This window comes from Pseudophryne corroboree, chromosome 7, assembly GCF_028390025.1.
Source record: "Pseudophryne corroboree isolate aPseCor3 chromosome 7, aPseCor3.hap2, whole genome shotgun sequence".
NCBI classification, from domain to species: domain Eukaryota; kingdom Metazoa; phylum Chordata; class Amphibia; order Anura; family Myobatrachidae; genus Pseudophryne; species Pseudophryne corroboree.
Window position 1 is genome coordinate 46,187,505 of NC_086450.1, and position 14,239 is coordinate 46,201,743.

At 47.1% G+C, this 14,239-nt stretch overlaps 1 protein-coding gene across 1 annotated transcript in view; it reads left to right on the plus strand.

The window, feature by feature from the left end:
- Nucleotides 1-14,239, plus strand: part of CPS1 (carbamoyl-phosphate synthase 1) — a 123,066-nt gene that overhangs the window by 56,470 nt on the left and 52,357 nt on the right. The window contains exons 14-22 of the mRNA XM_063933134.1: nucleotides 1,321-1,510; nucleotides 2,801-2,958; nucleotides 6,722-6,850; nucleotides 8,451-8,595; nucleotides 10,605-10,815; nucleotides 10,898-11,096; nucleotides 11,337-11,513; nucleotides 11,762-11,880; nucleotides 13,910-14,051. Of these exons, the coding sequence (XP_063789204.1) occupies nucleotides 1,321-1,510; nucleotides 2,801-2,958; nucleotides 6,722-6,850; nucleotides 8,451-8,595; nucleotides 10,605-10,815; nucleotides 10,898-11,096; nucleotides 11,337-11,513; nucleotides 11,762-11,880; nucleotides 13,910-14,051 (1,470 nt within the window). The remainder of the gene's footprint in view (nucleotides 1-1,320; nucleotides 1,511-2,800; nucleotides 2,959-6,721; nucleotides 6,851-8,450; nucleotides 8,596-10,604; nucleotides 10,816-10,897; nucleotides 11,097-11,336; nucleotides 11,514-11,761; nucleotides 11,881-13,909; nucleotides 14,052-14,239) is intronic.

Below are 14,239 nucleotides of genomic sequence, written 5' to 3' on the forward strand. Positions count from 1 at the left end.
CAGGGGTCATTCTGATCTGAACGCTCATTGCAGTTCTTCGCAGCGCAGCGATCAGGTCAGAACTGAGCAAGCACCGGTGCCGCAGTGCGCCGGCGCATGGCTGACAGCCGACGGTTGTCGTTGCCTAGCGATCGCCTCCGCCTGATTGACAGGCAGAGGCGGTCGCTGGGCGGGAGGGGGCGGCACGGCTGCGTTTGGCCACCGTTTTGTGGGCGTGGTCCGGCCAACGCAGGCGTGGACGGACCGTGCAAGGGGCGGGCCGCAGCGGCTGCATGATGTCACGCGCAGCCGCTGCGATCCGGGCAGCGACGAGTAGCTCCCGGCCAGCACGCAAAAGCTGTGCTGGCCGGGAGCTACTCCTGAAGTGCAAAAGTACTGTGCAATGCTTTTGTACTTCAGCGACGGGGCAGGGACTGACATGCGGGCAGGGGCTAGCCCTGTGCTGGGCGTCCTCCTGCATGTCAGTGTTCCTGATCGTAGGGTACATTTTCCAATAGTTATATAACAGTATATTACATTCTCTCCCAGGTTAGTCTGAAGTGAATGGAATTACCCTCAGACTATACTTAAAGATAGGCAAGAACAATCCTGTTTTTGCTGTTGCATTCTCTACAAGTACAGCACAAAGAATACGGGGCATAGGATGGATGCATTGTGAATGTGGGGTCTGGGACTGAGGGTCGACAGCACAAAGGTCGATACACCTTAGGTCGACGCCAATTGGTCGACACACCTTATGTCGACATGGACAAAAGGGCGACATGGACTAAAGGTCGACATGAGTTTTTAATGTTTATTTGGTGTCGTTTTCTTCGTAGAGTGACCAGGAACCCCAATTAGTGCACCGCGTCCCCTCGCATGGTGCCTTCGCTCCGCTACCGCTTCGCTCGGCACACTTTACCGTTCCAATCGTAGTCCACGTGGATCGTTAAGTATGAAAAGGTTCAAAAAAAGAAAAAAATCGTGAAAAACTCATGTCGACCTTTTGTCCATGTCGACCTTTTCTCCATGTCGACCTAAGGTGTGTCGACCAATTGGCATCGACCTAAGGTGTGTCGACCTTTGTGCTGTCGACCTGGAGTCCGGATACCGTGAATGTGATGCATCCGCCACTCAACGCAAGCATATAACGGCATTTACTAACGCTGTATGCTTGAAGAAAATCACAAAGGACAGCTCTCCGGTTAAGAGCTGTCCTTTCTGATAGAAGGACTTCATAATGTGACACTTTTATATGTATCTGGTTGTCCTATCAAGGTGTAAATGTACGTCGCTTGTGTGAGTAAGATACGGATGTCTCATGTGAACTTTGACCCACAGGAAGAGAATGTGAAAACAGTTCTCATGAACCCCAACATCGCCTCCGTGCAGACCAACGAGGTGGGCATCAAGCAGGCCGACACCGTGTACTTCCTCCCGATCACTCCACAGTTTGTCACCGAGGTCATAAAGTCAGAGCGGCCGGATGGAATCATACTGGGAATGGGCGGGCAGACTGCCCTGAACTGCGGTGAGTAGACCCTGCTGAGGGTCTGTACATCTGCAGCATAGGCGTGCGCAGGGGGGGTGCCTGGTGCGCACAGGCACCCCCTAATGTCTGTCACCCCCTCACACACACCGCTGCTGCTGCAGTATCGCCGATCGCCGAGTGTACTCATTTCTGTCCTCCCGCCCTTTGTGCCCGCCACCCCCTCTGGTTGTCATTCATTTGTATGGGTGCAGTATCACTGACATAATCCTGATCCCAGTTCCTCAACCTGTGGGATGTGTCGTGATGATGTCATGCCGCGTGCATGCCCGCTCATGCTCCCACCCACGTTCTCTCTCTCCTCATCATGTGCCAACGCCACAGAATACAGTGTTCCTCTTGGAGGAGGACAATTTCAAATTCAGTATCAATATATATTTCGAGAGATTAGGATATAATCTATGGTAATAAAATATACAAATTTAACATATATTAAACAGATTTTATATATCTATGTATCTATCTATATCTATATATAATATATATATATATATATATATATATAATCTGTGCATCATTTCTCTATATTATTTAGTTTGCATTGAGTGCCAATATGTGGTGTTAGACACGCCTGATAGGTGGTGCTACACACGCCTGATAGGTGGTGCTACACACGCCTGATAGGTGGTGCAACACACGCCTGATAGGTGGTGCTACACACGCCTGATAGGTGGTGCTACACACGCCTGATAGGTGGTGCTACACACGCCTGATAGGTGGTGCTAAACACGCCCTTCTAATCGTGCACCCCCTAATAAAATGTCCTGCGCACGCCTATGATCTGCAGTAGTTTTACAATAATGCCAAACAAGCCATTAAAACTAAGAGGAGCTGTACTAAAACTTGGAGAGTGATAAAGTGGAGAGAGATATAGGGGTACATTTACTAAGCAGTGATAAGAGCGGAGAAGTGAGCCAGTGGAGAAGTTGCCCCATCAACCAATCAGCACTGAAGTAACATCTATAATTTGCATACTATAAAATGATACAGAGCTGCTGATTGGTTGATGGGGAAATATCATTTCTCCACTCTTATCACTGCTTACTAAATGTACCCCAAAGTACCAGCCAATCAGCTCTTAACTGCCATGTTACAGGCTGTGTTTGGAAAACGACATGAGTGGATTGGTTGGTGCTTTATCTCTCTTCTAGGCCTAGTACATCTGAACACAATCGGATACAGTAGGTAAGATTTGTCTCAGATTATGTATTTTCTATATATAATAAGTAGTCATATCGCTTTTTGTACCAACCTGTATCACCATCATGGCAGGAGTGGAGCTGTTCAAACGCGGGGTGCTGAAGGAATATGGCGTCCGAGTTCTGGGAACCTCAGTGGAATCCATCATGTTCACAGAAGACAGGCAGCTTTTCTCTGACAAGCTAAATGAGATTAATGAGCCCATCGCGCCTAGCTACGCTGTGGAGTCGGTAAGGCCGCTGCTTCCCTCTGACAGACCAGAAAATGATGCGTACTGATGCCTCGCACTGTGTAATGGACCTGGGGCCTAATTTTGAGTTGCACGCAGTGATGCAATTTTTTTTACTGCACATGCATCAGTGGTCCTCTGGACCCCAAACAGTTCATGTTTTCCAGGTCCCCCCAGCAGTAGGGAGGCCAATCCTGGGCCTTTTTTTCAAACCCGGGTATCATGATTGAAAAATGGTCAAACCTGGGAAATCTTCAAAACATTGAAATCTTCAGCGATTTCCCCCCTTCCCCCCAGTCCTGCCCAGTCCACCCCAACCCACACGAATACTCACCATCCTAGACAGGAGGGTTTACTGGCTGCGGGGTGCAGCCAGCGTGGGCGGCTGGCATCAGACTGCGCAGTGTGACCTCTGACATGTCACGCTCCCGCAGTACGCACAGCCGGAGGCAGGGGGAGACTGGAGGAGGGAGCCGGGCAGCGTCTGAGCCTGCTAAAGAGGGTCAACGCTGCCCGGCACTGAAAAAAACAGTGGACTGGCTAATCTCAAAATCCCCGGGATTTAAAATCCCAGCCGATTCCGGGATTGGCCACCATACCCGGCAGGTGCACTGTGTATCACCAACTGTCACATTTCAAAAATCCACAGGTGACCTGGAAAACATGAACTGTACTGAGTCAGACGCACGGTCTGAAATGAATGAGAAATGTATTGGACACTCCTAAGAGGTGATAGGATGGCTGCTATTCACACACAGGGAGATGCTGCATATTATGGGAGTACAGTGGGCGTGTCACTGAAAGTGGTTGCATATAACGATGCTTCATCCCTCACACTGGAGGCCATACTCAGGCAGGGAATCTGCAACTAGCATAGGGCTGGTGCAGGTTTGTATGGTGCGACCTATACTAGCATCTAGTGGTGGATTTTACCTAGGGGCAGCCCCCCCATAAAATCCGCCACCCCCAGTGAGTTTGTGCACAGGCAGTGGATTTCTATTGAAAGCCCCACATGATAATCATTCATAGGAAATGCAGCTCCGGAGAGAGGTGTTTTCTCGCCCTGGGACTGCCAGTCCAGGCTGTGATTAACAGAGAAAGAGAGAGAGCTTCCAATAGGAAGCCACTCCCTGCCTTTCCGCCAGCCTTACCTGGCTTCTAGGGGCTGCTGCAGTCCTAGAAAACGGCTTTGTGCGCACGTGCAGTCCCGGAGCCTGCCAGATCGGGACTGGGGGACGCTGCTTGTTCACATGTGTAGGTCCCGGAGCTTGCAGTATTCATTGTGTAGGTATTGGCACTGGAGTGGGAAGGTTTAGTATCACTGCTCATGCCAAGGTCCTGGTTTTTGCCAGAATCAGGCAGGCACTGGGACTGTGGACCAGTGGCGGAACTAGCAAGCGGTGGGCCCAGGTGCGACAAAATGCTTTGGATTTCCCCCCCCCCCCCCCATCCCATCCAAGTCCACCCCCTCACCCCTTGAGAGGATCTGGTGAGGGGGACCTGCTCAGGGCCAGAGAAATGGATACCTAGCAACAGTGCCGTAACTAGACATTTTAGCACTGTGTGCAAGAAACGGCATCGGAGCCCCACCCCTGCATGCAAAACAGGGGCAGTGCGTGCCATAGGCGCGCGCAAAAATACATAGTGGCGTGGCTTCGCGGGGAAGGGGTGTGGCCACAAAATAATACCAATTCCTAAAACGGTGCACAGTAGTCTCCATTCTTCAAATTACGCCGCACAGTAGCACCACTACACCAGGTAGAGACCCTTTTACACCTTACAGCGAACAGATTCCTCTTTTTACACATTACGGCAGACAGCGTCCCCTTTTTACACATTACGGCAGACAGCGTCCCCCTTTTTATACATTATGGCAGACAGCGTCCCCTTTTTACACATAACGGCAGACAGCGTGCCCTTGTTACACATAGCGGCAGACAGCGTGCACTTTTTAAACATTACGGCAGACAGCGTACACTTTTTACACATAACGGCAGACAGCGTGCCCTTGTTAAACATAGCGGCAAACAGCGTACACTTTTTACACATAACGGCAGACAGCGTCCCCCTTTTTACACATTACGGCAGACAGCGTCCCCTTTTTACACATTACGGCAGACAGCGTACACTTTTTACACATAACGGCAGACAACGTACACTTTTTACACATAGCGACAGACAACGTACACTTTTTACACATAGCGGCAGACAGCGTGCCCTTGTTACACATTACGGCAGACAGCGTGCCCTTGTTACACTTTACGGCAGACAGCGTGCCCTTGTTACACATTACGGCAGGCAGATTCCCCCTTTTTACACGTTGCGGCAGGCAGTCCCCCGTTTTTACACATTGCGGCAGGCAGATTCCCCATTTTTACACATTACGGCAGGCAGATTCTCTCTTTTTACACATAGCGGCAGGCAGATTCCCCATTTTTACACATTGCGGCAGGCAGATTCCCCATTTTTACACATTGCGGCAGGCAGTCCCCCCTTTTTACACATTGCGGCAGGCAGTCCCCCATTTTTACACATAGCGACAGGCAGTCCACCCTTTTTACACATTGCAGTAGGCAGTCCCTCATTTTTGCACATAGCGGCAGGCAGTCCCAACAAATAAAGAAAGAAAGAGACAGAAAGAAATAAAGAAAGAAAGAGACAGAAAGAAAGAAAGAAATAAAGAGAAAGAAAGAAAGTAGAATCATACTTACCCTCTCCGCTGGCTCAGGCTCCTCGTGCAGCTTGACGATTCCCGGGCAGTAGACGAGGTGGAGGAGGGAGCCGCAGCAGCGCTGTGTTATTGGTGGAGGCGCTGCTGCTGCTGCCCCCCTGCTTCACTATAGGCTGTTCCCGGAAGACAGCCTATAGTGAAGCAGAGGGGCAGCAGCAGCAGCGCCTCCACCAGTAACAAAGCGCTGCTGCGGCTCCCTCCTTCACCTCCGTCCTCCTCCTTCCCCCGTCCGTGCCGCTGCTCTTCTCCTCTGTGGGCGGCTGTGCGCTGCGGGCAGCGGTTGCCCGCAGCGCACAGCGGCATGTAATGAGTCAGTTTGACTCATTACATGCTTGGGCCCCTGGACAGAGGCGGGCAGCAGTGCAATGCACTGCTTGCCCTGCCGGTAGTTCCGCCTCTGCTGTGGACCCCTCCAGCAGACCCCTCCTCAAAGAGTGTATGAGCCGCTGCTACTTGCATCTAAAAATGTACTAAGTGGTGTTTAAGTGTCTGATGATGCTCAAAGTGGGAGTCTCAGTACTTGCACAGTCAGCTGTACACAAGGCAATGGCTTTGCATTGGCATTAATATAACGTCACAGACACAATGCGGCAAAACATGCACACACGGCTGCCGCTGCGCCCAACTCAGAATCAGGCCCTGTATGTCGCATGTTTTGCACAAACTCTCTTCGTGTTAAAAAAAGATCTTTCAAATTTTTGAAAAACTTTGAGGTTTAGTTTCCCAAACATTGGGTGAGATTCAAATGTTTGAAAAGTCGGTTGGGTGTCTGTTTTTTCCTGTCTGTTAGATAGGAAAAAACTGACTCCCAACTGACTTTTCAAACATTTGAATCTTCCCCATTGTGTTATATTGTGGAAGAGATAATGAGAACTTAACTGTCTTTGGATTTCAAGGTAGACACTGATAATAAACTAATAAAGATTAAACTTTGAATATGGCTTGTTTATAATAGATGTGTAACGGTGATATCTCATTGTTTTATATGCTGTGTATGTCATATTAATAGTACCACACAAATGTGTACTTGTAGATGAAAGATGCCCTGGAAGCAGCTGACAAGATCGGCTATCCGGTTATGATTCGATCTGCGTACGCCCTGGGTGGCCTGGGGTCAGGTCTCTGTCCTGATAAGCAAACACTCACAGACCTAGGAACAAAGGTAACGGGGAATTACTCACAAAGCTCCATTCATCTCTATCAAAGCAGCAGCACATCCCAAGTGCTCAGTGTACTAACCTAAAGCACCAATGCACCGGTACAGGTGCAACATCGATTATCCGGCACATCCTGGCCTTGGATGGAGATAAAGTGGGCGGAGATAAAGTCCCAACCAACCAGCTCCTGTCATGCTACAGGCTATGTTTGAAAAATGACAGTTAGGAGCTGATTGGCTGGTACTTTATCTCCGTCCACTTTACCTCCATTCAAGGCTTAGTAAATAGACCCTATCTGGACACATCAGGCGCCGGGGTGAATTAGGCTGTGGGAGGGGGAGAGAAGTTTGCGCTGCGGGAGGGCTTAGTCAGGCTGTGGGAGCGAGTCAGGCTGCAGGAGGTTTAGGATTAGGGGGTGGGGGGGTAAGAGGGTAAGCTGTTGAGATGCCACTGTACTATACCACCGATGATCCGGCAAAATGGATAATCCGGCACAGGTGCTGATTTATTGGTGGTGTACTGACCGCAGAAACTTAAACAGAAACTAAAGGGTAGAGAAAAGAAATACTCACTATAGGACACGGCATATTTATGTCCACAGAACTGATATAAGTTAAACCATCTGAACAAAACCAGATGAAAAACTGAGGGTTTCATTTATGAAGCCCGGGCCTGTGGAAGCTGCAATATCTTGGCGGGTTTGACCTGTAAATATAAAGTGCCACGCTTTGGACATCATTTTATTACCGCTCTAAATTTCCCGGTGGGGTTCCCGGTCAAACCCAACTGGGAAGCGGTCGCTGCTTCGTAATCCAGCCAAATGAATTCAGTGTAGGAATCAAGGATGCCCAACTAGGGGCCCAATTCAGACTGGATTGCTGTAGCGGTAGCGATCACAGTCTGAAGCCATTTGGGGAGTGCGCACGCGCACCCTGGGAGGCCCAGTGAGATACTAACAGCATCTCAGGGCTGCGATCGCCTCTGCCTGATTGACAGGCAGAGGCACTCACGGGGAGGGAGGGGGCGTGCCAACAGCGTTAGAACGCCGTTGCTGGGGCGCAGTCCGGACAATGCAGGCGGTGTCTGGACTGTTGCGGGGCCAGGCTAAGCTGTGCTGGCAGGGAGCTACTCGTTAGGTACAAAAGCATCACCGCCGTGTGATACTTTCGCACTCGTGCAGGGGGGGGGGGAGGGTCTGACATGTTGGGCGGTCTAGTCCTGTGCTTGGTGTTGCCCCGCATGTCTGAGTAACTGATCATAGATGTGCTAAATTTAGCACATCTATGATCAAATCTGAATCAACCCCTAGGTTTGGTTTCATCAGGCACGTGTAGATGCGTAGCCCGTACATGCTCGGCAGGATATAACATTGCTGAGAAAGACTAATAAATGTCATCAATAGAGTGCACAGATAAATATAGAAACGTTGTTACATAAAATTTTACCTAAGAGTTTTAAATAATCTGAAAATGTTCTTGTACTTTGGCATTACCATTGCTTTCGTTACTAGTGTATGTGATTTATAGCACTGGTTAAAACTAAATAAAATACTTTAAAAAAAAATCATAAAAACATGAGGACTTTTCACTTTGTTTTCTGTTCTAGGCTTTGGCAATGACCAACCAGATTCTGGTGGAGCGATCGGTTGTAGGTTGGAAGGAGATTGAGTATGAGGTGGTTAGAGATGCGGCAGATAACTGCGTCACTGTGTGCAACATGGAAAACGTGGATGCTATGGGGGTCCACACAGGTGAGCAGATAGTAGATATCAAAGGAACTTCACACTTAGGAGGAGATGTATCAAACCTTGGAGAGTGATAAAGAGGAGAGAGATAAAGTACCGGCCAATCAGCTCCTAACTGCCATATTACAGCTGTGTTTGAAAAATAACACCTAGGAGCTGATTGGTTGATACTTTATCTCTCTCCAATGTTTTATACATATGCCTCTTAAACTGAAGTGAAAACAATCATGTTGTTCATGGCTTTTCTAAATTAACAGAACTGGGATTATCTAATATTTGTTCAGTAGATATTATTTGGTAATGTCAGATACTGTACAATACAATAGTTTCCCAGTGCTCCATTAATGTTTCTGGATGGTACAGTATTTAGTTTGACCTCAGTGGAGGAAACAATATTGCAACTCCCACTCACATAACTACAAATGTGTAGAGTATAAGATTTGTAGCACGCGACAGCACATAGCTATTTACTCTGAACAGTTACAAAATGATGTAGTCAATTTAAATCTTACTTTAAGGGAGTTTTACGGGCATATTTATTAAAATTATTTGAACAAAAATAATGTGAAAAGGGCTGTTTTCAGATCCTTTTCACATTATTTTAGTATCACCAGAATGTACTAAAGGGCAATTGGAGGAGAATTAGCAAAATTCTCCTCCATGCCCTTTTGCATTATAGATCACATTTCCTATACTTGGAATGGGAAATGCAATCTGCTCGAATTTACAAAAGAAAATTAGCAAAGAAAATACCTGAGGGAGCCCTATGATAACAATGCTATCTTTAGATAGCATTATCCAGGTTTCTATCTGGTTCCCTGACTCCTGCACTGCATTCTCTGCCTGCTGGCAGTGAAGGCTGAGCACTGAAACAGCCCCATGTGATCAGCTATGTGTGTTTGATAGACACACAGGCTGATCACTGTGTAAAAAAAAAAAAAAACAGTAAAAAATAAATAAATACCTGCACCCAGGCACCAGTGATCCGGTAAGGGCAGCCAGTCGTCAGATTACTGTGATCCTGCTGTGACCCCCAGTGCAGTAAAATGATGCGCCAAAGTGGCATCTCACTTTACAGCACCAGGGGTCACAGTAGTGCACAGGATCAGGTGACCGACTGCCTTCCAGATCACCAATCCTGTCTGCAGGTAAATGTAATCAAATGGGAGAGGGGGCGCAGGGAGGTTGTGGCGGGTAGTCGGCGGCACAAGCATGGACGCAATCTCAAGGTATTTTTCACGAAAAATACCCTGAGGTTTGCGGTAAATGGATTTGCAGAGACAGAGCTTTCAGAGCTGTATTCCATTATCGCAATGCGGATTTGGTCATATTTATCATATCCCATCCGCATCTGAGATGTGATTCGTGATAAATATGCCCCTTAGCCTTGTCCAGCCACACTGCATAGGTGTCCTAGAGGGTTCCTGTATAAATATGTATCATACTGTATATATCAGAGTTTCAACTTTGTCCAGCCACACTTCAGAGGTGTTCTATATAAATATATGTCATATATTCCAGAGTTTTAGCCTTGTCCAGCCATACTGCAGGGGTGTTCTATATAAATATATGTCATATATTCCAGAGTTTTAGCCTTGACCAGCCACATTGCAGGAATGTCCTATATAAATCTATGTCATATATTCGAGTCTTGCTTACTCCATATAGGAGTAAGGGGAAGCACAGTCTGAGGGGTAAGTTCAATTGGGTTCAAGTTTGCAAAAGCAAGTTTGAATGCATGCACCCAAGAAATGCAAGATGAACTAATTATGGTTAAGTTGTTACAGTACATGCTTATTTTATTATTACAAAAGAACAATGAATAGTTGTACTCTTCAATATACTGAGCCATCGATTCATCTATTGAAGATCATTTTCCTGCTTCTCTTGATACATATTCCTGAGTAACAATTGACATTTAAAAAAAACAATCCAGCCAATATGAGAAATGTTCTTGGCCATGTAGGTTTTAGCAGACATTTAACTAACCCAAAGACTTTTCTTCAAATGAACAGGGGACTCGATTGTTGTCGCTCCTTGTCAGACGCTGTCCAATGAAGAATGCCAGATGTTGAGGGCTGTTTCAATTAAGGTTGTGCGACACTTGGGTATTGTTGGCGAATGCAACATACAGTTTGCTCTGCATCCAACCTCTCTGGAGTATGTCATCATTGAAGTCAATGCCAGACTCTCCCGTAGCTCTGCTCTAGCTTCCAAGGCCACTGGGTAAGATGGTAATTTAGAGTAACATAAAGATGGTTACATGTCTGGCACAGAAAGGATATTGTTCATGTATGACCTTTTGTAGGTACCCACTAGCCTTCATTGCTGCCAAAATCGCCTTGGGTATTCCCCTGCCGGAGATCAAGAACGTTGTGTCAGGAAAGACCACAGCCTGCTTCGAGCCCAGTCTGGACTACATGGTGACCAAGATACCTCGGTGGGATTTAGATCGTTTCCATGGTGCCTCAGGATTGATTGGCAGCTCCATGAAGAGTGTAGGAGAGGTGAGAATCATAAGCTCTGAGTTTCGATGTGTGTGTCACTCCCCATAACAAACCCATACTCCCATTGGTTGACCTATTTTACATTTCAAATAGTTCTGTGCACAATGTTGTCTTCCAGGTCCAACTTTTGTGCTAAGTTCTTTGATAAGATTAGAAGTGTTGACTAAACATTGAAGATTTTTGTTTCAACCATTGAAATATTCCCCTGTAGGTTACACATTTCTTGCTGCCCCTTTGCAGGTCATGGCCATTGGTCGGACGTTTCAAGAAACTTTCCAGAAGGCCCTAAGAATGTGCCACCCATCAGTAGATGGCTTCACCTCAAACCTTCCTATGAACAAAGCATGGGCATCAGACGTCAATCTAAGGAAAGAGATGGCTGAGCCCACCAGCACCCGTGTCTATAGCATGGCCAAGGTGACGAGGGAGATCTAATGGAGGAAACTGAGTACAAGGAGAAAGGATCATTAAAATAATGTGTACTGCAATTTCTGGGTTACTGAGAAACATATATTGTGAACATGTGAAGTTCTCATAAAGGTTAAAATACACAAACACATTAAAAAAATTGGGGAAAATAGTAACAATATATAGTCAATAAAACGTTCCAGGAAACAGAAATCTGCTGCTGACACTAATATTCCACACGTTATGATTTGTATTAGGCTCTGGAAACAGGAATTTCCATTGATGAAATCCACAAACTCACAGCCATTGATAAGTGGTTTCTATACAAGATGCAAGACATCCTTAACATGGAGAAGACCCTGAGAGGAAGCAAGAGGTAAGAGCAAGTCATAATTTTACCTGTGGCTAAGGGTTAGGTTGCCAGGGGAGGCTAGAGTTAGCCTGCGGGGGAAGGAGGGCACTAGAGGTAGGGTTAAGGATTACGGATAGGTGGGGAATACTTACCAAAACCCTGGAAGATCAGAGGACTGACCTGAATGTGACAATCGCATGACCACAGGACCTGGAAGATGCCACTGCAGCTGCCAGTAGAATGTAAGTCACTGGTGGGCCACCAAGACAAAATGTCAACATTCTAACACGTGGACAAGGTGAACATTGATGTTATGACTGTGAATGGCTAAAAGTGGTGACAGATTCACTTTGCAATTGCATATAACTTACTGAATATCATTACCTAGAACATGCTCTCCTTGAGTTAGTCAAAATCCAATTTAATTCAGGCCAAAATGCTTGTTTATGCTTCATGCTGCCATACACTGAGCAGAACAGTATGTTACAGAAAGCATTGCTAAAATGTGCAAAATACTATATAAGGGAAACCTCCAAGATCCTAATGCCATTAAGAAGGCTATTCTTGCATTTATTAGTAGCAAGAGTCCATTCCTGAAGGAACAGGAGGCTGGGATTTTTATATTGTGGGTAGCAGACAAAACCGCCGCCTCTGATTTACTGCAAGAGCTCAAATAATTCACTTACCCTCATCAGTATTTGGTGGGATGGAAGATTAATATTGGCCAGATGATCTAGTTACAGTGGACGGAGTTCAAAGTATCTGTCTTCCATATGAATTTTATGTCATGCCTACCGCAGAAATAGACTGCCTCCTGGTTATCTTACTGGATGTCCTACTGCTTTCCTCTCCACTTACTGTACACATGAGAGACCTGTCACTATTAGTATATCAGGGCAATCTATTATTTGTTATCGCTGTGAATAGTAGCTGTCAAAGAACAGGGCTTTTATAAATAAGGGGGTAGGGACGTATCAGGTCCACCCACTTTTATTGGCAGAAAGGCTAATCTTAGTGTAGTTTCCATAGAAACAAAACAAGCACCCAAGATCATCCATGATCCTGCTCCACCAAGTTACTGACCCCTAGTGGTTGGGGTGGGGCCCACGAGGACTTCCCCTTACACCTGTGGGCCAGTCTGCACCTCTCCCACTAGAGCTTAATCCCGCGCATGATACGCTCCTCCCTTATGTGGGCGGGAAAGACTGTGCAGCGAGTTGTAAGGGGAAACAAGAGTGGGAGTTTGACAGGTAAAAACAAACTCATCCCACTCTTATCATGTATTATTGAACATGGCAAGTAAGGAGTGCTGGAACTTTCAAAGGGAAGTGGCACTGTGCAGGAACTTTCAATAAGGCCAGAAATAAGTGGCACTGGGCAAGGAGCAGTCTTGCTTTATATCACAGTAATAGACACTGGGGATGATTCAGACCTAATCGCAGCTGTGCATTTTCGCACAGCGGGCGATCAGCAAATAGACTGCGCATGCAACGCAATGCGCACGTGCGTCAGCCAACAACAACGGGCATCACTGGTCAGCGACAGGATGATGCGAAAAATTTCATTCGCACGGGCGTTCTCAAGGTGATTAACAGGAAGAGGACGTTTATGGGTGGTAACTGACCGTTTACTGAGAGTGTCCAGAAAAACGCAGGCGTACTCAAGCGTTTTCAGGGAGGGTGTGTGACGTCAGCTCCGGCCCCGATCAGCCTGTTTTCTTCGCACTGGAGGAGTAAGTCTTGGGCTGCGCAGAGACTGCACACACTGGATTTTTGCAGCTTGGTGTACACATGCGATCGCACACTTGCACGGCGAATTTGCACTCCCCCTTGGGCAGTGACTATCTGAACGCAGCACAACAAATTTAGCAGCCCAGTGATCAGGTCTGAATCACCCGCACATTTTATTCAGTATATTCCCATTTCAATAGATAATTATTACTGATCATCGGATAAATTGACAGGTTTATAAGGTCTCTTTGGCCGTCACCACGTATGTAGCTCAAAAGTGCGCTGCAGTTTAGCCTAAAGATCTGTCTAATGTTTCCCTATAGTGAATCTATACCAGACGAGACACTACAGAGAGCCAAGGAGATTGGGTTTTCTGACCGGTATATTGGGAAGTGCATGGGAATGACAGAAGCTCAAACCAGAGAGTTCAGACTTAACAAGAATATCAAGCCTTGGGTGAAGCAGGTAAGGAAATTGTGCAACAGCTCCACTCCACGTGTTTATTTGGGTTCACTACGGCTGGCCGGCGGTCGGGCTCCCGGCGACCAGCATCCCGGCGCCGGGAGCCCGACCGCCGGCTTACCGACAGCTTGGCGAGCGCAAATGAGCCCCTTGCGGGCTCGCTGCGCTCGCCACGCTACGGGCACGGTGGC